The sequence below is a fragment of the Heterodontus francisci genome, chromosome 11 (genome assembly GCF_036365525.1).
Source record: "Heterodontus francisci isolate sHetFra1 chromosome 11, sHetFra1.hap1, whole genome shotgun sequence".
Classification (NCBI taxonomy): domain Eukaryota; kingdom Metazoa; phylum Chordata; class Chondrichthyes; order Heterodontiformes; family Heterodontidae; genus Heterodontus; species Heterodontus francisci.
Window position 1 is genome coordinate 27,759,532 of NC_090381.1, and position 21,989 is coordinate 27,781,520.

General features: G+C 46.7%; 1 protein-coding gene across 6 annotated transcripts in view; it reads right to left on the reverse strand.

The window, feature by feature from the left end:
• The window catches only part of sned1 (sushi, nidogen and EGF-like domains 1), a 236,062-nt gene that overhangs the window by 30,028 nt on the left and 184,045 nt on the right, over window positions 1–21,989 (reverse strand). For all 6 annotated transcript variants that reach the window (XM_068041845.1, XM_068041846.1, XM_068041844.1 and 3 more), the window contains 4 exons: window positions 10,179–10,362; window positions 9,409–9,521; window positions 7,138–7,416; window positions 3,831–3,999 (listed from right to left, as the gene is read on the reverse strand). In XM_068041845.1, coding sequence (XP_067897946.1) covers window positions 3,831–3,999; window positions 7,138–7,416; window positions 9,409–9,521; window positions 10,179–10,362 — 745 coding nt within the window. The remainder of the gene's footprint in view (window positions 1–3,830; window positions 4,000–7,137; window positions 7,417–9,408; window positions 9,522–10,178; window positions 10,363–21,989) is intronic.

Genomic DNA, 21,989 nt, shown 5'->3' on the forward strand with positions numbered 1-21,989 from the left:
TCAGATGTGCTGTTGCAGACTGCTCATTATATTCCCGCCAAAGGTCAATGGTACAATTTCTCAGGTAGGGAGTTCAAGGCCAACGCCAGTCTCTGCCTATAAGGAGTTCAATGCTGGTAATCTTAGGCAGGGTCCTTTCTCTTCGATGGCATAGATAGATCTCTTCTGTCTGCCTACAATATACCTTTATGAAAGTTCCTTATCAGAAACCTAGTTTTTGTCATGTGACCAAAGTTTCTCTTTCCATGGCCCTCATAAATGGTTTCTGATGGTGAGGCCATTGATAGACAATGGAGTCCAGGTGTCATTCATCCTCATCTCACCTTGATAAAACAGAGTTTTTCATACCAATTCTTTTGAATTTGAGTTCGGAGTCAAAAAGTCTGCGACTTTATTGTTAACCCAATCAGTTGCAGAAAAGCAGCCATTGCCACAGAAAGGGTCATTTGTATTTTAATGATTTCCCAGGGATGTGGACAGAAAGATCATTTGTATATTAATGACTTCTCCAAGATTTATCCAAACTTGAAAATTAGCTCAGGGTTCTTGTAGTTTTAAGTTAATTGGCCGGAAGGGAAAGGTCTCCTGACCTCTTAACACAATTTTATTTTACAAGAAAAGTGTTTTGGGTTTATTTCACAAGCTTATTTTATTGTTGATAAGTTCGGATTGTGTGGGCGTGACACTGGTCCTCACAGTGCCCGTTTGGCCACAGCGGAAAAAAGCCAACACAAAATCAACAATCCAAATCAAATTTATAAATCAAAGCATGCCATATCTCATACAAAAGTCAACCAATCACTCTTGTACATTTCCTTTGAGCCCGTCTTGTGGGTGTCTTTGCCTGTCCTAGTGCTCCTACACAGTGCTACCTCAGTGGCTGCAGCATGGCTGTGGAAAGTGACAGACTTTGTAAGGGAGACTGCAGATGGCATTGGAGAATGACCTCGAGCAGCTTTGTGCCTAGAAAGCCCGGCACCATCTCGGCATGGATGGCAGTAATCTTGTCTGGCTGGCTGACAGACAGGCAACTGCAAGGGCAAATGATGGGAGGAAGAATGCTGTCATCCTGAGAGAGAACAGCAGGTTCACGCTCCATGGAGTCACTGCCACTCGCCTGGAGCGGTGCCTCAGCAATCCTAGTAATTTGTTGGCGGACAGATTGTTGGACTGCTGTAACACTCTGCAAGCCCCTTTGAACACTGGCATCCGCAACTGTGATGACAGCAGTCTCAGCCTGCATGGCAACCAGCTGAACTTGGGCGACAGAAGCCTGAGCTTTCACTGCCATACCCATACATTTGACGGCTTCTGCTTGTGCTGCAACGGAAGCAGAGACAGCAGCCATCACATACTGCATCATGGTTGCATCTGCAAGTTTGCTAATGGAGTTGGCCACCATGCTGGAAAGGATGGGCTTCAAGCCCTGCACAAATCCCTGTGCAAAGTTGGTGCCAGGCTCCTCCATGCTCCTTAACAGTGACTGCAGGCTTTCTGCCAGGCCGGCCAATGCGCCAAGTATTTCATTGTTGATAGCTATCAGCCTTCCTCTGTCGCCTGCCCCACTGATGTGCTCATCAGAATCCTCTGCAGCAGAGATGAGGTGTAACTTCACCCTCCTGCAAGCTGGCTCTACCCTTGCTCCCTGCCATGGCTGCAGGCCGTTGATGTCCACTGTCTCACCATGTGCAGATCCTGCCTCTAAGCTATCCTCTAAAGTATGCGCAATGTTGGTATCTGATCTGGTGGCTGCCAGTGTGAGATCGAGTGATGGTGTTTCTTCATCATTACTGTCTTCCAGCTCTTCCACCTGTTGCTCTTCAACCACTGCCCGTCCAGGTTGTAGTTCTTAGGTATCTGAAAGAAGAAAGGCACAAGGGTAGGGTTGTGATGAGGGCTGGGGGAAAAGTAAAAGGTGTACGCTTACACCATTTGTAGCTTCTAAATTAGAGAGAGTATGGGATGAGGGGGAAGTGGGATATGAGAAGGAGGATTAGGTATGAGCATACCGTCATTATCGTTTTAGTCCCACCGCTGGCCATGGCCTCAGCAATGGCTGCTGCAATGATGGCGAGCACCGTCGCTTCCATGGGAGTAAGGCTGTGTAGTTGCACCTGTCTCCCTCTGATTGATTAGCATATCCTGCCTCTGGTAGTGTGCCACTTTGTCCTGCAAGAGAGAGGGAAGTGTGTCAGTGAGTGTGGTGCAATCTGTTTGGGTGATGTGTCTGTCATGGTTGAATAGCTGGCAGTAAGAGCAAGCTGTGAGATGTGGGTGTGAGGATAGCAGAGGCGTTACATGTGTTAGGGTGAGGTGAAGCTATGAATGTTAAGTATGAGTCCTGATTGATAGAGATTGTTGATGGGTGAGTGATGATGTGTGGTGCATTAAGCAATGTGTGAAGCGAGTGGTGCAGTTGGTCGGATATGGCATTTGAAAATACATGCACTAATTTTGACCACTCGGGAGGTCATGGAACTTTTTGCGTCACTGCATCCAGGTCATCAGGCTTGACTCCTGGCATTGACTACCATGGCTATCTGGTCCCACTTCCTTCTGAGAGTTTGTCTGGGGGGCCTACTGGCTCCTTATGGATAGGCACATCTTTCCTCCATCTCCTTGACCAAGGCCTCCAGTGCAGCATTGGAAAATCTTGGTGCCCACTCTCTCCCATCCTTGCGTCGTTCTCAGTCAGAATGGCTTTGAGCACCTGCTTCTGCCACAATGCACCTCTATTTTAAGAGGTAAGGCTGAATTTAAGTTGTGCAGGCTAGCTTTAACTGGTCTTCGCCCCTCTCAATTTTGATCCTGTTGCTGAGGCACGCAGGTTAATGCTGGTTGCACACTGCAATCATGTAAGTTAGCAGGCAGCACGACGTTGGTCTGCTGTTTGCATCAGAAGCAGTGGACACAGGCTAATCCCGCAGTGCGATCCCCGTGCTTATTTTCGGGGGCTGTCATTTATCCCCCAAGAGATCCTTCTACATTGCCCCATCAAACTCTCCCAGGTCATGTTCAATATCATCATATACAGAGTACAGCTCCCTTTACACTGCCTCATTAAACACTCCCATTTCAAGTACAGTACAGTTTAAAGTAGAATAAATATCTCTCCACACGACTCCATCAAGTACTTTCAGGATGAATCAGAATAAAGCTCCATCTACATTGATTGAACAATGCTCCATTAATCCAATCTTGGATGAATCTTCAGCTCCACTCATACAGCAAATCTACTTCCCACTGTAATAGGTCAAAGATCACAAAGAATCTCTATGTATCAGTTACTGTTTATCAACATTTCTAACTAATGAGCATTATAAATTTTAAACTGATTTTCTGAGATTGTTTTCTATGACACATGCTGACATTAAAGTGTGGGTTGGGACTCAGTTTGACTTTTGTTTACACCTGTGAAGTGTCTCATCAGGTCCTGACTGTTTGGCTTGCAATATGATGATGTATGCAAATATGCTCTCCACAGCGGGAAATAGCTGATAATTGTTGTACAGTTCTTCATGCCCTATTGCTAGAACCTTGACTCTACTCTGTTCAGCCTGCAGCCACTTGTCAACAAGTAACTCAAACCTGTCCAGCTGTGGGCAATTATCAACCTTGGTGTCAAAATCTGTGTAACCCCTCACCTCCCTTACTTAGTCTTTATTGCCTCATTATTTCTCCTACTCTTCTTGACCTTGTTGGTGGTCTCCTGCACTTTAGGGGCTATTTTTGAATTCTGCACAGCTGACAGAAAGCCTGGGATTGGGGTGTCATAGCAGACAAGGGACTCAAAGAAGATCCATTTCAAAAAAGTTAAGTGTTCCACCTACTTTATGATTTGGGAATTGTCCTCATAGCTTCCATTGCTGATTTCCACCTCGTCATCAGGCTGTAGTGTGATATGCAGCTGGTTGTTGTATATGCTGGGATCCACAGGCTCTGACTTGCCCTTCGAATTTCCTTGCGTTTCCCCTGGTCTTGTGCTACTTTGAATTTCCACTAACAAAAGGCACAAGGTAATTAGTGTCATCACCTTTCATTGATCCTTACAGCTCTTAGCTGTCCCTCAGGAGCTGTGACATCCTAGCCACTGATGAAACTGACTGAAGTCAAGGTATCTTCAAGATGGAGCATGGAATTGAAAACCTTCCTACATTATAACTTCCAAGACCATAAACACCTTGAGTCACTTGTGAAAAAACCCAGCTGAAAGATCAGTTATCAAACTTAAACATGGCATACTGGTTGTACAAATGTCTGTCATTATAAGTGTGCTTCTTCAACTACTCACAATGATGCTTCTGTTAAGCCAACAACAACTTGCATTTACATAGCACCTTTGACAGAGTAAAATATCCCAAGGCACTTCACTGAAGCGTTATCAGACAAAAACTGACACCAAACCAATGGAGATAATAGGACGGATGACTGGAAGCTTGGTCAGAGGTGGAACTAAAGCAGCATCTAGTAAAGGAGGAGACAGAGGTGGCGAGGGTTAGTGAGGGAATGCCAGAGCCCAGGGACTAGGCAACTGAAAGCAAGGCTGCCAATGGTGGGGTGAATAAAGTGGGCAATGCAAAAGCAGCCAGAATTGGAGGAATGCTGAGTTCTCAGAGGGTTGTAGGGCTGGAGGAGGTTACAGAGATCAGCAGGTGTGAGACCATGGAAGGATTTTAATACAAGGATAAGAATTTTAAAAGATGTCACCTCAATGACAATATCCTAACCAGCAGTTTGGTCTCTTTTGACAGGCATATATGGCAAAGTTAGATCTTCTCCAACATGTCCAAGAAGCTCTAGTAAGGTCTATGGAGATGCATACTTGGTTAATGGGGATATGGGTGGGGTCTACATATCTTCCTTGACCTACATTATAACACTTCAAATTACTTCATTGGCTATAAAGGGCTTTGGGACCTTCTGAGCTTGTGAAAGGCACTAGAGAAATGCAATTCTTTTTTTCCAGTCCCATGACAGCATGAGGAATACCTATCCAACCAGAAGGACTGCTGTAAATTATGGAGACATTATCTGTAGGGAGGCAGTAAGATTGGAAAACAATGGCAGAATTAGCCTAAAGTGCAGAAGAAAAATACAGTTAAACAAATGGAAACCAAAAAGGCAAAAATAAAATTCACCAAACCACTAGAAACACAGCATTAAGAGCAGGAAGTGACTGCTATGTAATACTGCATGATTGTTAACCATGACATCCTCATCTAATGTCCCTCCTCCATTGTCCAGCTCCATGGGACTGGCCTGGCATGGTTCTGTTCAGATCTATCTAAACACAAACAGTGTATTTCCAGCTCTGTCTTCAGCCCCCACCACAAACTCTGCTCCATTGCACTGCTAACATCTCCTTCCCTGGCCACACACTCACACTGAACCAGACTATCGTCTTGTTCTGTTCAAGCTGAGCTGGACTTTGTGAACCCAATGTCCTGTCCAGTACCAAAACCACTGACTTACATCAGTGTCCATCTCTGGTGAAGCGTCATGGTCATTGCTTTATCTTAACGGCGCTGTATAAATGCAAAATGCTGTTGTTGGACCAGTGATTGGAAACAGTTATTAAGTAATAAAATATCGCCAGATAGTTTTTGACAAAACACAGAAAATGTTTAAAAGCAAATAAAGGCATTTTGGTGAAAGATGGATCTTTATGTAGGACCTTGAGTAACATACTGTTCCAATTAGGACCTCTAGGGACAACATCCCCCAATATGATACCAACTCCAGAGTTACTGAAGCAGTCCCTGTACAAATGCAGTAAGACCTGGACAACATTCTGGCTTGGGCAGATAAGTGGCAAATAACATTCACGCCACACAAGTGCCAGATAATGACCATCTCCAACAAGAGGGAATCTAACCGTCTCCCTTTGACTTTCAATAGCATTACCATTGCTGCTGAATCCCCCCTATCAACATCCTGACCGTTACCATTGACCAGAAACTGAACTGGAGCAGCCACATAAATACTGTGGCTACAAGAGCAGGTCAGAGGCCGAGGATTCTGTAACGAGTAACGCATCTCCTGTCTCCCCAAAGCCTGCCCATCATCTACAAGGCACATGTCAGGATGAGTACAGCTCCAACAACACTCAAGAAGTTCAACACATCCAGGGCAAAGCAGCCCGCTTGATCGGCACCCCATTCATAACCTTAAACATTCACTCCCTCCATCACAGTAGAAGCAGTGTGTGCTGTACACAAGGTGCACTGCAGCAACTCAACAAGCCTCTTTCGACAGCATCTTCCAAACCTACAGCCTCTTCCACCTAGAAGGACAAGGGCAGCAAAGAAGTGGGAACACTACCATCTGCAAGTTCCCCTCCAAGCCACACACCAACTAGACTTGGAACTATATCGCCATTCCTTCACTGTTGCTGGATCAAAATCCTGGAACTCCCTCACTAACAGCACTGTGGGTGCACCTGCATTAGATGGACTGCAGCAGTTCAAGAAGGCAGCTCACCACCACCTTCTCAAGGTCAATTAGGGATGGACAACAAATGCTGGCCTGGCCAGCAATGCCCACATTCTATGAAACAAATAAGAAATGTTTCCACCAACTCTCCTCCACTACGTACTCCTTGTAAACTGGCCCCTTTTCCAATCTTCTCTCTTTATCCCCCTCTCAAATCCGTTTTCTCACAGTATTCTCTCTTCAATCTTTCTAATCTGTGCCCTCTTGCTACTCCCCCTCCCACAAGTCTTTATTCTGTCCACTCTCTAGTCTGTATTTTCTCTTCAGCCTCCCTTCCTGATATATATCCTCTTTTTATCCCTCCCCAGTCTGTACTCCTTTGTATCCCCTTCCTTCCCGTCCCTGATTGCATGTGTTCTCCTTTCTATCCTTTTCAGCCTGTATCCTCGCTCTATCATCTCTCCTCCCATGTCTGTACATTGTCTCATTCCCCTCCCCTCCCTGGTTTATATCCACTCAGTTTCTGTTGTTTCCTCCAGCCTATATCCACTCTTCCCCTGCCCTCGTCTCCCAAGTCCAAGTCCTTTCTTTATTAACCTCCCTTCCTGATCCTCCCACTGTCCCCACCTCTCCCTAGTGTATACCGTCATGTACATCCTCAGTTTAATCACTGAAAGCTCCCAAAATTTGGATCCTTGTACTTACACGTGCTGATGGTCAGATGGGTGGGATCACTAACCAGCTTTCCTCTCTCTGTGTCTTGTACAGCCATTAGAGCCAGCTTGTACCTGTGCCCCGCCTCTAGGCCATGGAGCATGTACGCAGTTAACTTTCCATTGGGAATGTAGCGGCTTTTTGAGTTACGGCTGGTTGTGATATTGATGACGTAACCATCACTGGAGCCAGTCAGGGGATTGTTCCAGCGTAGCCTTGCTGTAGTTGTTGTGACATCAGCCAGTACAAGGTTCTGAGGAGGCAGTGGTCCTATGGCAGGAAGTCACAGTGAGCTTTCATTAGTCACATTAGTCCCAGTGTTATCCCTTCTAACTCACAGCAGTCACAACCGGTCATGGAGGGCTGTGATCCTGCCACCGACTGCCCAAAAATCTGACTCCATTGCTAGTTGTAACAGGGCTATCATCAAGCACCTGCGTTTACACCTTTCCTGGGTAGCGAGGGGAATTGATAGGCTCCAGGACATAGACTCTTCTCTGGGTGCGTCGCAGAGAGGATGGAGAGGGCAGAATGAGATTGAGAGAGACAGACGGACAGAGAAAGAGAAAGACAGAGGGAGAAAGACAAAGACTGAGAAACAAAGGAAAAGACAGAATGATAGGTGGAGAAAGAGAATGATAAAGGAAATCAAAGGGTGACAAGGAAGAGAAAGAAGGAATAAAAAGAAATACAAAATGCATGATGTATGAAACAAAGACTTGCATTTATACATTACCTTATTGACTCTAACAAATTTACAAATGTAGAAGATTAATTAATTGCTATGGCATCCATTTTGCACCACGAGAAAAGGATGAATGACCAATTAATGAGGTTTTGGTGTATTTGGTTGAGAAATGCTGGTCAGAATGCCTGGCATTTCTTCAAATCACACCATGGGATCTTCAGCATCTACCTGAACAAGTGGATGGGGGCTTAGTTTAAAGGTTCATCCAAAGACAATGCAGCACTCTCTTGGTATTACACTGATGAGTCAGCCTGAAGTCCTGGAGTGGGGCTTGAACCGTCAGCCTTCTGTGGTCCAATATAACTATTGCATTAAACTCCAGGATGCAAATTACAATTGAACATTGGAGACAGCTTGATCTCATGCAAGACTTGTGTGTGACCATCTGTACAGAAAAATCTTAGTTGATGGGGGTGCGCACTGGAATATTCTAATCTGGAGCACAAGATAATATAGAATCATACAGCACAGGAGGCCATTTGGCCTATCATGCCTGCGCCAGCCATCCAATTATACCCACTCTTTGCTCTTCCCCATAGCCCTCTAAATTTTTCCTTTAAAATGTTCTCAGTGAAACTGCTTCCACCTCTCCTTTAGGCAGTACATTCCAGATCCTAACAACTCACTGAGTAAACAAATTCTCATCTCCTCTTTTTTTTTGCCAATGATCATAAATTTGTATCCTCTGGTTACCGATCCTCCCACCAGTATAAACAGTTTCTTCTTAAATACTCTATCAACACCATTCATAATTTGAACACCCATTAAATCTCCCTTTAACCTTCTCTGCTGTAATAGAGAATATTCCGAATTTCTCCAGTCACTCCACACAACTGAAGTCCCTCATTCCTGCTATCATTCTAGTAAATCTCATCTGCACCCTCTTGAAGGCCTTGACATCCTTCCCAGTTTGTGGTGTGGTATAAGGAAGTCTCACTCATAAAACTCACTCACTGAATCTCTGATCTTAGTCACATGTCAGTGGGGGAGCTGCTAGTAAAGGGATAGAGATTGGAGGCAGTCAAGAGTAGAATCACTACTGGGTGATCTCATGCCTCTCTTAGCCAACAAGCAGTATCTGCAAAGGGGACTGTGCTCATGGCCAAAAGGTTGCCTAATGCAGAAATACAAAGGAAATGTTACCAGTCTGCCCTTACTAGAGGTACGCCATCACAGACAGAACTGATGCCCAAACATGAAAAGCCAGCTCTAAAACCTTTGAAGTTCAGCCAGGATCCCATTGAATAGTGGGGCAAGCTTGAGGGGCCATATGGCCTACCTCTGCTCCTATTTCTTATGTTCTTCAGTGAGGGACCATGAAGGCTTTACAAAAGACATCAAAGAACTGACATCCAATTACAATCAGTCCACATAAACCGAGTGGGATCCAGCTACTTGACCAATGACTTCCCTCTTAACCTGCTCTCAAGCATAACTGCAGTGACCCCTAGATCACTTCAAATGCAATGAGGTGTGAACCCATACAGGACGTTTCAGAAATGATCAGAACCTACGTGTCCACACAAGCAGAGGTGGAGCTGCGAGACCCTCCAAAAGGCCCTCCTTAGCTTCGAGACCAATTTGTGGTATGGCTTCCACTGTATAAAGTTCTCCCGGAGAAAGGTCACTGCAGATGGACAAGATGGAAAAGCAAATAATCCATTACTTTAAAAAGCTTCAGTTTGTCCACCCAATACCACACACATCACATCACAATACCCCTGCACCCTCCCACCACTGCCAGCAACCGCACCCCCCACCCCCACAACTCTTGTGAGTGTGCTGACTAATTCTGGGATACAGTTGCACAGGCACAGCAGTCATTGGTTACCATGTTCAAATGACTGGTTTGCACACTTGGCCCTAGGCAGTGCTGGTCAATTATCGTCCTGTCAACGTTAAAATACAATCATGTCCTCACATGACATCTGCGAGCAGACTTTCCAGTGAAGATTGCCGGATATTAATCAGCAATGTGAACCCTGGCTGGTTCTCCTCTCCATGCCATGCACCCCCCACTATCAGCCCACCCCCAACTGCTCTGAGGCACTGAGATCAATTTCAGAATCCAAATGCTGCCCCAGCTGAGACTGATGAAGAAAGATAAGTCCCCATTGGGCAGTAAGTTTGACTGCCTGTTAATATAGGGTTACAGTTTTGGAAATATATCTTACTGACAATTTGAGGTGGGGGAATATTTTACCACTGAATACTCCCCCCTGCCTGGTTGTTGGGGGGGTGGGGGCAGGGTGGGGAGTTGATGGGACAGGGAGTCATTACTTACTGAAAGGTGTAGTTCGTGAGGTTAGACCCCAGCAAAACGGTTGTCTCTCTAGTTGAGTCAGGAGACTTCAGAGAGAGCTGGATTGCGCTGATAGTTGACTGTTTTGGGCTGTGCAAAGACCAGGTGATGGATATGCTGGAGGCGGTAACATTTGCTACTGACAAGTTTCCAATAGGACCAGGTTCTAGAGGGAAGAGGAGAAACCACCATCACTTGGAGCCTTACAGTATAAGCAGCATTGAACCCCAGCTCATGCGACCTGCGGAGGTTTAACAAATCTGCTACCTGCGGGATGGGACGGCACGGGAGGTAGGAAAGAAACACAATGAAATAATAAGAGAAAACTGGAGATGCACAGCAGGGTCAGTCAGCACCTGAAAGAGAAAGACAGATTAATGCTTAACGTGGATACCAGGCACCAGAATTGGTCGCAGAGGAAGAATCCCAAACCACAAGGAGAGGTGGCGGGGGGCGGGTGGGAGTGGGGTGCTGGTAAACAACAAGCGGAACTTAAAGTTTCAGTTTGGCCTTATCCTCGACAATGGCTCTCCCTTTAATTGTGGCAATAATTAATTGTGGCATCTCTTTAATGGAGACGCCCACCACATTCTCCCATCAATTTTAATGATGTGCAATAGCCAGACAAATGCATACAAGTTAAAACCTTTGGTCAGATTTATTTGTAGGTGAATATAAGAAACAAAAAGGCACAGACTGCTGAGAGACAAGAAAATAGAAAGTCTCTGTAGTTCTCCTCATTAGCTTTTGAGTGAGTCATTTAAAGTAAATTATGTGAGCGGTCAGATCTCTCAGGACCCCTATCAGTATCCTTCTGTTTAAAGGCTTGCAAAAGTAGGGAGTCAAGGACTCCCAAGAAGATCGCAAGACTTCCTCTAAAGTTCTGCACTGCCCTAGCCCTGAACTTGCATTTTTCATTAGTTTCTCTATCTCCCCTCATGCCCTCTCCAAGCTCATCTTGTCCAAGCCCATCTTGTCCATGAGACCCACCTCCTGCTCCCTCCAGCCTATTCCCGCTAAAGAACTGATCACCCAACTTTCCTTCCTGGCTCCCATATTAGCTGATATTATTAACGGTTCTCTTTCCTCTGGTACTGTCCCCATCTTTCAAATCTATCCCTCGTCTGCAGTCTTTGACACTGATGAACACGCCATCCTCCTTCAACCTCTCCACCGTCATCCAGCTGAGTCGGACTGCACACGCCTCTCTCCATTCATATCTATTTAGCAATAGCACAGTATCACTTGCAAGGGCCTCTCTTCCCGCATCCACATCGTTACCTGTTGTATCTCCCAACGATTTATCCTTAGCCTCCTCCTATTCCTCATCTATGTGTCCCCCTTGAAAACACAGCATCAGTTTCCACCTGTACATTGATGACACCCAGCAGTACCTCACAACCAACTCTCCCGACCCCTCCACTTCCTTTAAATTGTCAGACTGCTTGACTGGCGTCCATACTAGATGAACATGAATTTCTCCAACTAAATATGGCGCAGAGCAAAGCCACTGGGGGGAATTCTATGCAGTCCACCACGGCGGATTTGGTGGTGTGCAGGGAAATATAATAAGCGGGAGGTGTTTTTCAGATTCTCAACGGCGGGATATTTTTGAGGAATTAAGTCGTTGGCGGGTTTGCGGTGTTCCAGGGTTCGCCCAGTGCCATGGCAGATTGTAACTTTGCATTCATTTACATGCCATGAATACTCATGACTCTAAGCATAGTGAGGATTTAGTCCTACCTGCCAGTTAACTGAATAGCAAGCAATATTCCCGTGCCACCTGGTTCATGAATGTTTCAACGTGGCGTGCAACAGTCGAATTTGTACGGTTGAGTCTCAGGACTGTGCTCTTCTCTCTTTCATTCATCCGCTAAGCTAACCCCAGCATTGGAATGGATGCTTGCCTCCAGGTTCTGCACCAGCAAGGGTGATGGTGTTGACGGCTTGGGTAGGGGCTACATGGAGGAGCAGAGGTGGGGAGTTGGGGAGGACAGGGTGGTGTCTGGGGTGCATGGCGGAGCAGGGGAAGGTAGTCGGGCAGGATAGGGTGGGGTCTCGGCTCCATGGGGGAGCAGGTGAGGGTAGTCAGGTCTGGGGGAGGGGACCAGGGTGAGGTATCGGAGGAGGGCAGCATCATTTTGATGATGAGGCTGGCTGTGTGCAGTTACAGGGGGTCGTGGGATGAAATGTTCCTGTCAGTCAACTGACGGTCATGAGGGGCCTAAAAGGAGGAAGGATCACTGTCGATGTCGGAGTTCTGTGTGTCCACTTCAGGGAATTGGTTGGCAGAAGGTACGGTCACAGTCACAAGGGCAATTATATATGGTAGGGTTGGGAGGTCAAGACTTAGGGCTGGATATTCGAGGTCATCTTAGGGAGGGGATTGGGAATCTCTAACTTTATCAAGGTGGTTTCTTGGAGGTTCAAGGGTGAGAGATTCAAAGGTGAGAGGATGGTGATGCGAGTAGGGACAGGGGGAAGGATGACGTATAAATTGATGATGGGCCAGTGCACAGTAATGTGGGGAGGTTCTATGGTAACAGGGGAAGGGTGTAGATTAAGTTGGGTGGCTCATGGCAATGCCAGAGAAGCATGAGGATGTGACTTGCAATGGCGACAGAAATGTGTACAATCTGTTAAGAAAACACTATATGCCAAACGAGAAATATTAATTCATCGGTTGGAAACTCACCTTTGCACATTCCAAGGCCCAACTGGAGCCAGAAGTCTGAGAAGCCCTGGACCCAGAACAATGGCTTGCTCTAAGCAATTGAATTGCCTCGGATTGCTTCATTAGCATGACAGTCAAGGCAATCCTGACACATTGACTTTGAAAGAGCAAACCCCTCCGACTGTAAATAATAGCATCCTGGGGCCTGTGGAGCCAATTCTGAACCTTGTATCTCATTAGAAGGTTCCAGAGAAAAGCTGGAGACAGTCATGTCCATCTGTCCATCTCTGAAAAAAACTGGGAGTTTCGTTCCACAGAACGAGACAGGCAGTAACTGAGTGTGCAGCAGCAGAGAAGGCTGTGTGCCTGCCTTTCTCCCTCTCTCTCTCCAGAAAACATCAAGTTTGAAAACCGTCAGCGAATGTGAACCCGGACGGACCACCCGGCATCGACCTAGGCACTGGAAACGACAACGGCAAACCCAGCCCTGCCAAGTCCTCCTTACTAACATCTGGGGGCTTGTGCCAAAGTTCGGAGAGCTGTCCCACAGACTAGTCAAAACAGCCTGACATAGTCATACTCATGGAATCATACCTTACAGACTATGTCCCTGACACTGCCATCACCATCCCCGGGTATATCCTGTCTCACTGGCAGGACAGACCCAGAAGAGGTGGCGGCACAGTGGTATATAGTGGTGAGGGTGTTGCCCTGGGAGTCCTCAATATCGACTCCGGACCCCATGAAGTCTCATGGCATCAGGTCAAACATGGGAAAGGTAACCTCCTACTGATTACCACCTACTGCTCCCCCCTCAGCTGATGAATCAGTACTCCTCCATGTTGAGCAGCACTTGGAGGAAGCACTGAGGGTGGCAAGGGGGCAGAATGTATTCTGGGCGGGGGACTTCATGTCCATCACCCAGAGGAGCTCAGTAGCACCACGACTGACTGAGCTGGCCGAGTCCTAAAGGACACAGCTGCTAGACTGGACATGTGGCAGGTGGTGAGGGAACCAACAAGAGGGAAAAACATACTGGACATTGTCCTCACCAATCTGCCTGCTGCAGATGCATCTGTCCATGACAGTACTGGTAGGAGTGACCACCGCACAGTCCTTGTGGAGACGAAGCCTCGCCCCTTTAAAAGCGGCACAGTGGCGCAGTGGTTAGCACCGCAGTCTCACAGCTCCAGGGACCCGGGTTCGATTCCGGGTACTGCCTGTGTGGAGTTTGCAAGTTCTCCCTGTGTCTGCGTGGGTTTTCTCCGGGTGCTCCGGTTTCCTCCCACAAGCCAAAAGACTTGCAGGTTGATAGGTAAATTGGCCATTATAAATTGTCACTAGTATAGGTAGGTGGTAGGGAAATATAGGGACAGGTGGGGATGTTTGGTAGGAATATGGGATTAGTGCAGGATTAGTATAAATGGGTGGTTGATGTTCGGCACAGACTCGGTGGGCCGAAGGGCCTGTTTCAGTGCTGTATCTCTAATCTAATCTAATCTTCACATTGAGGATACCCTCCATCGTGTTGTGTGGCACTATCACCGTGCTAAATGGGATAGATTTCAAACAGATCTAGCAATGCAAAACTGGGCATCCATGAGGCGCTGTGAAAATTGCACAATGTTCAGCACTATTCGCGACTCCTCAGATACTAAAGCGGTCCGTGTAGAAATGCAACAAGGCCTGGACAATATCCAGGCTTGGGCTGATAAGTGGCAAGTAACATTCGCACCCCGCAAGTGCCAGGCAATGACCATCTCCAACAAGCGAGAATCTAACCATCTCCTCTTGATGTGCATTGGCATTACCATTGCTGAATCCCCCACTATCAACATCCTGGGGGTTACCATTGACCAGAAACTGAACTGGAGTAGCCATATAAATACCGTGGCTACAAGACCAGGTCGGAGGTCTAGGAATCCCGCGGCGAGCAACTCACCTCCTGAATCCCCAAAGCCTGTCCACCATCTACAAGGCACAAGTCAGGAATGTGATGGTATACTCTCCACATGCCTGGATGGGTGCAGCTCCAACAACACTCAAGAAGCTCAACACCATCCAGGACAAAGCAGCCCGCTTGATTGGCACCCCATCCACAAACATTCACTCCCTCCACCACTGATGCACAGTGGCAGCAGTGTGTACCATCGACAAGATGCACTGCAGCAATGCACCAAGGCTCCTTAGACAGCACCTTCCAAACCTGCGACCTCTACCAACTAGAAGGACAAGGGCAGCAAATGCATGGGAACACCATCACCTGCAAGTTCCCCTCCAAGCCACACACCATCCTGACTTGGAACTATATTGCCGTTCCTTCACTGTTGCTGGGTCAAAATCCTGCAACTCCCTTCCTAACAACACTTTTGGTGTACTTACCTCACATGGAATGCAGCGGTTCAAGAAGGCAGCTCACCACCACCTTCTCAAGGGCAATTAGGGATGGGCAATAAATGTTGGCCTAGCCAGCAACACCCACATCCCATGAATGAATAAAAAAAAACTTTCCAAGCCCACAGATTGCTACAAAGACCAGGGACAGAGAACCACCTACAAGACTGCCTCCAAGAAAACCCTGAGCTAAGTGGTCCAGCCACAAAGTGCACTTTGACCAGCCAAGACTTCAAGAATACAGCTCCAGCCGGAAGACCACCGAATCACCCAACCTCAGACTGTGTATTTAACATTTATTTATTCTGGACTTTAATCCAACCAAAAAAACCTACTTTCCACTTCGCAATTTATTTGTGTGTGTGTGTGATCCTCCTGTGAATATGTGCATGAATGTGTAGTGTATTTTTTATTATTTTTAGATTGGGTTTAGCTCGTTGAGTATAATAAACTTACCTCGTTCTTGTTTAAACTCCATCCCATCGGTTCTTTCACGATCTCAGTAAAGGTAAAAGGTAAAACACTCACTGAGGTGGTAAGCACAACCACTGTTTAAAAGGAATAAACCCTGTTGCGGTCAAATAAGAGGAAGGGCAAGAGGGGCGGCTGTGACCTCATTCTCAGCTGGCCGTAACAGATCCTTCAGCATTACCTGCAGAGGCTTATTTTCATTGGGAACCGTATGCTACTTACCGTCAAGGTTACTATTGCACTCAATTTCTTTGCTACCAGTGATCCACAGGAAACATACATCATATCTTGCGGTCTGCGACCCACAGGTGCATCAAAGAGGTGACCAATGCCCTTTTTTGACGTGCCAATGATTTCATCTACTTACATGTCGACAAGGACAACCAGGCACAAGGTCTGTAGTTTTCGGCACCAATGTTGTCATCGATATGAGGGCCATGGAGAGACATGCAAGGGATATCAGGGAGAACCTCATTTATACATGTTTCAGCCAACAATAAGCCATATCATCAAGGAACGTTGGGAGGAGAAACATAACAATTCCCACAGAAATTCTCTTTTGCATGAGGTCTTATTCCTCTCTGCAATCTTAATGAAGCATGCCTCCACTTTCATGTGATTGGCAGTTGAAATCATCCATAGGCTACGATAAATGCGACTGCAAACCACAACAAGCAGCCTTGTTATGACTGTAGAAAGCAAAAGTAAGGCATGACAGTATTGTAAAAATGTTATCAATCATCAATAGGAAAACAGCCCTCATTGAAGAGTGAAGGTTCAAATTTCAATGAGATATGGACACTGGGCATTTCCTGAGATGCTTTGCAAGCATCATTGCATTCCTGCCATAGGCCTCCTAAAAAACTTCTTTATATCCATCTGTAACCAAGCAAAACATTACCGAGAGCGCATCAAATTTTGTGAGAAATAAAAATATTTTAATGCATCTTTGCATTCCTTAATATTTCTACATCACCTGTGCCACCTTCATGCTCAAAACTGTTTCAATTTTCATTTCCTGCCACTACCTCTAGGTGCTACCCCAATATTAGCAGCTGAGGTGGAGACAGTCTGCTCAGTGCGCTGCCCCGTCGCTGTGGATGACCGTGGGGGGCGTCCTCTGGAGGAATGGGGCCTTGATGGCTCCATCCTACTGGGAGTCTGCAGCCATGGTACTTGAGTATCCCCCTTGTGCATGCCTACTGGAGGTAAGAGAGTCAATGTCAGGGGGGAGGACGAGCTGCCACTTTCCCGAGGGGTATCCTGAGAAGACGGCCCCGGGGCAGCTGGCACAAGCTCCTCATCCATTTGTGTGCACAGTGGCACATGCCTGTCTCCCTGAGGGGAAGGAACACCTGGAGGAAGGTCCAGGTTCCTCATCCCCCTCTCGCTTAGACTCTGATGCATGGAGCCCACAGAACAGCGATGGAGTGCAGGTCAGATCGCATATGGCTTGAGTGCTCAACCAGACTCACAACAGAGCTCGCCAAGCTCTCGACTGAGGAAGCCTAGGACATGGAAGACGTCATGGCTTGCATGGACTCCTTCATGGCACATGCAAAGCCACGTATGACCTCAGGCATCTCCAACATATTTTCCACATGGCTTTGCTGCACATCCAGCAGACCTCTCATAGCAACAAACAGAGGATCATCATGAACGTGGGGCTGAGCAGGGGCCCGGTCCCCAGCAGTCCTCCGATTGTCAGGGAACCCAGCTGGCACATGCTCCCTCAGCTGCTGGAATGTGTGTGCGTCATGCACACCAGATTGTGACCCAGATTCTAATATTAAACCACCATCCCCCACCCTGCCCCCACCCCCCGCAGAACGTGTGGATGTATCTGCACTGATGGAGGTGGAAGAGGAGGCAGGTGACACAGCATTCTCTGGGGCATTGGCTTCTTCTTGCTCCCCAGAGGAGGACTCTTAAGCCAGATGGTGTTCTGCTACTCGATTGCAGGCACCTACAATGGAGACACAAACAGAGGCACTTTAAGTTCACATGAGTTCACACAATTTCCTTCAGTTTCCACATTTGGCTACAAGAGCAGAGGTGACATTTCACTCTTCCGCACTGTAGAGCCTGCCTTGCCATCTCTGATCACCCTGCACCCCCACCCCCCACTCTTGATCTCAGAGGCCTCCTCCTCAGCCGTGGTCAGCAGCCTGATGTCAGGGACCATATCTCCCATCTTAGCACGCTCGCGCTGGTTGCGGCTTCGTTTATCCTAATGACATGGCAAATGATGCGTCACAACCACTGCATCGACATCACTCATTCCAGAGTGGCTTTCTCACAACACATCCAATCACATAAACAATGCCAATCTTCATCATTCAGTAGATGGCACCAAGGCTGCTTATGCATTCGACTCATTCCTTGTGTACCCTCCACCATAAAGACACGGAGCCATAGAAGAAATCAATGGAGCAGCCTCGCCAGGACAACTTACCCTTGCTGATCTGAGCAAGTCATTGATTTGCTTGCGGCACTATACCCATGTTCTAAGAGTTATCCCACAGTTCAAGACCTCCTCTGCTACCTCCATCCAGGTCGCCTTGCTGAGGCGACAGGGTCTTCTGACTCCATGTGCAGGGAACAGGACCTCCCGCCTTTCCCTGACGGCCTGGAGGAGAACCTGCAGGGAGGCATCACTGAACCGTGGGGCAGGACGCTGCCTGCTGGCTGCCATTTACTTCACTTTGACTGCAGGGAAAATAAATGATATGAAGTTGGTGGTGACTTTCACGAAATAAGGGAGGCAAAAATATTTTGATTTAAGTGAAAGCTTCAACTAAGTTATTCTGGAGATACATGAAATGAAGGCTGCAGCTCCTTGAGGCTGCAAGCACAGAATGTTTTATATCTGTGGCGATCATGGTGCTCGGGGCAGTGATGGCGGGTTCCACCAATGAAAGACCGCCGCCGCCACGTGATCCCATGTGTTTTCCATGCCCGTCGCCGCATGGCTAATTTACATATAAAATCGCGTAGGACATGGGATTTGCAGTGGGAGCGTAAGTTATGACAACTTCCGGTCCTGCCATCGGAAATGCTGCGGCATTCATAAGATTCCATCCATTGTCTTCGGTTCCTGCTACATACTCCGCTCGCTAACCCTAACCACCAACCCCATCCCTCTCCCTGGCAACTGTCTGAGTCTGTACCAGATGGTTTACAATTTTGGTGTCATATCTGACCATGAGATGAGTTTCTGACCACATATCTGGACCATCACTAATACCACCTATTTCCACCTCCATAACATCCCACCCAGAGACTTGACTAGACTGAATGAGTGCTACACTGTCAGAGGTGTGTCTTTTGGATGAGACATTAAAATAAGGTCTAGTCTGCCCTTTCATGTGGAAGTAAATGATGCAATGGCACTATTTTGTCTCAGCTCATCTGCTGCTGAAACCCTCATCCATGCCTTTGTTACCTCTAGACTTGACGATTCAAATGGACTTCTGGCTGACTTTCAATGTTCTACCCGCCATAAATTTGAGGTCATCCAAAACTCTGCTGCTGGGGTTCTAATTTGCACTAAGTCCCATTTACCTATCACCCCTGTGCTTGCTGACCTATACTGGCTCCCAGTAAAGGAATGCCTCAATTTTAAAATTCTCATCCTTTTTTAAAAAACCCTTCATGGCCTTACCCCACCCCCCCCACAATCTCTGTAATCTCCTCCAGCCTCAGAACCCTCTGAGGTACCTGCACTCCTCCAATTCTGGCCTCTTGAGCATTCCCGATTTTAATCGCTCCTTCATTGGTGGCCACGCCTTCAGCTGCCAAGGCCTTAAGTTCTGGAACTTCCTCCCTAAATCTCTCAGCCTCTTTCCTCTTTTAAGATGCTCCTTAAAATCCAGCTCATTGCCCAAGCTTCTGGTGATCTGCCATAATATCTCCTTATGCAGTTCAGTGTCAAAGTTTGTTTGAAAACACTCCTGTGAAGTCTTCTTTGGCCTCCTTATCTCGAAAGATAATGGATAAGCGCCTGGAGGTGGTCAGTGGTTTGTGAAGCAGCGCCTGGAGTGGCTATAAAGGCCAATTCTAGAGTGACAGGCTCTTCCACAGGTGCTGCAGAGAAATTTGTTTGTCGGGGCTGTTACACAGTTGGCTCTCCCCTTGCGCTTCTGTCTTTTTTCCTGCCAACTGCTAAGTCTCTTCGACTCGCCACACTTTAGCCCCATCTTTATGACTGCCCGCCAGTTCTAGCGATCGCTGGCAACTGACTCCCACGACTTGTGATCAATGTCACAGGATTTCATGTCGCGTTTGCAGACGTCTTTAAAGCGGAGACATGGACGGCCGGTGGGTCTGATACCAGTGGCGAGCTCGCTGTACAATGTGTCTTTGGGGATCCTGCCATCTTCCATGCGGCTCACATGGCCAAGCCATCTCAAGCGCCGCTGACTCAGTAGTGTGTATAAGCTGGGGATGTTGGCCGCCTCGAGGACTTCTGTGTTGGAGATACGGTCCTGCCACCTGATGCCAAGTATTCTCCGGAGGCAGCGAAGTTGAAATGAATTGAGACGTCGCTCTTGGCTGACATACGTTGTCCAGGCCTCGCTGCCATAGAGCAAGGTACTGAGGACACAGGCCTGATACACTCGGACTTTTGTGTTCCGTGTCAGTGCGCCATTTTCCCACACTCTCTTGGCCAGTCTGGACATAGCAGTGGAAGCCTTTCCCATGCGCTTGTTGATTTCTGCATCTAGAGACAGGTTACTGGTGATAGTTGAGCCTAGGTAGGTGAACTCTTGAACCACTTCCAGAGCGTGGTCGCCAATATTGATGGATGGAGCATTTCTGACGTCCTGTCCCACGATGTTCATTTTCTTGAGGCTGATGGTTAGGCCAAATTCATCGCAGGCAGCCGCAAACCTGTCGATGAGACTCTGCAGGCACTCTTCAGTGTGAGATGTTAAAGCAGCATCGTCAGCAAAGAGGAGTTCCCTGATGAGGACTTTCCGTACTTTGGACTTCGCTCTTAGATGGGCAAGGTTGAACAACCTGCCCCCTGATCTTGTGTGGAGGAAAATTCCTTCTTCAGAGGAATTGAACGCATGTGAAAGCAGCAGGGAGAAGAAAATCCCAAAAAGTGTGGGTGCGAGAACACAGCCCTGTTTCACGCCACTAAGGATAGGAAAGGGCTCTGATGAGGAGCCACCATGTTGAATTGTGCCTTTCATATTGTCATGGAATGAGGTGATGATACTTAGTTACTTTGGTGGGCATCCAATCTTTTCTAGTAGTCTGAAGAGACCATGTCTGCTGACCTCACTCCTGTGAAGTGCCTTGGGACAATTTACTACGTTAAAGGTGCTTTATAAATACAAGTTGTTGCTGTGCATATGTTGACTTTTAATATGAGTTTTCCTTTGGGCATAAAAACAGACCCTTTGAAGATTATCCATAGAAAACACACACACCCAGCAAAGCATAAGCTAATGATCCAGGAAACAAGTACCATCCCGGTGATATTCACTAGTTCTTTGTATAATGGTCCTCAATACCCAATAATAGCATTACATTTTGAGAAATTCACATAGAAAAGAAACAGAGGGGGGGTCTCACGGAGCTACGGGCTGCATTTTGTGTATTCCACTATGGTTTAAGACAAAAGAAAGAAAAATTTCAGGCAAATATTTGCCATTAAATATGAGACTCAGATTTGATTTTTTGCAGCCTGAGCAATGTTCCATGTACAGACTTGAATTTCCTTTCCAGCTGACACAGCATTACAATTACACAAATACATTCGTGAATCTCTCATGGCATTGCTTACAGTCAGTTGGATCATAAGTACTTTAATAAAAACAGTTATTATGTAATGAACACTATATTATTCTGTTAGAGTGAAGCTGCATCTATTGAAATCCACAATAATATTATTGTTGTCAAGTAAACAGCGCTTTAGGGTTTAGTTCTTTAGTATAGGTATTGTGCAGATTGGAAAATACTTCTAAGTTTCAGGCTCCGGGTGAGAAGTTTGCAGCATTAAATGACTAGCTTTCTTTCTCTTTTAAGATTGATTTGCAAACTATAATAAAGTGTGACATCTGTAATGTGATGGACCAAACATATAGAAGATGTATTCTTTTTGTAAAAATACTGGGCCCATCGCCCACGCCATTACGTATGCTACGTCAAATAGTACATTGTTTTACAAGGACGGGAGTGCGAGATCACATAATACACAGTGTACCTTTAAGGCCTGAAGGTCGAATTGTTAAGTAAACATT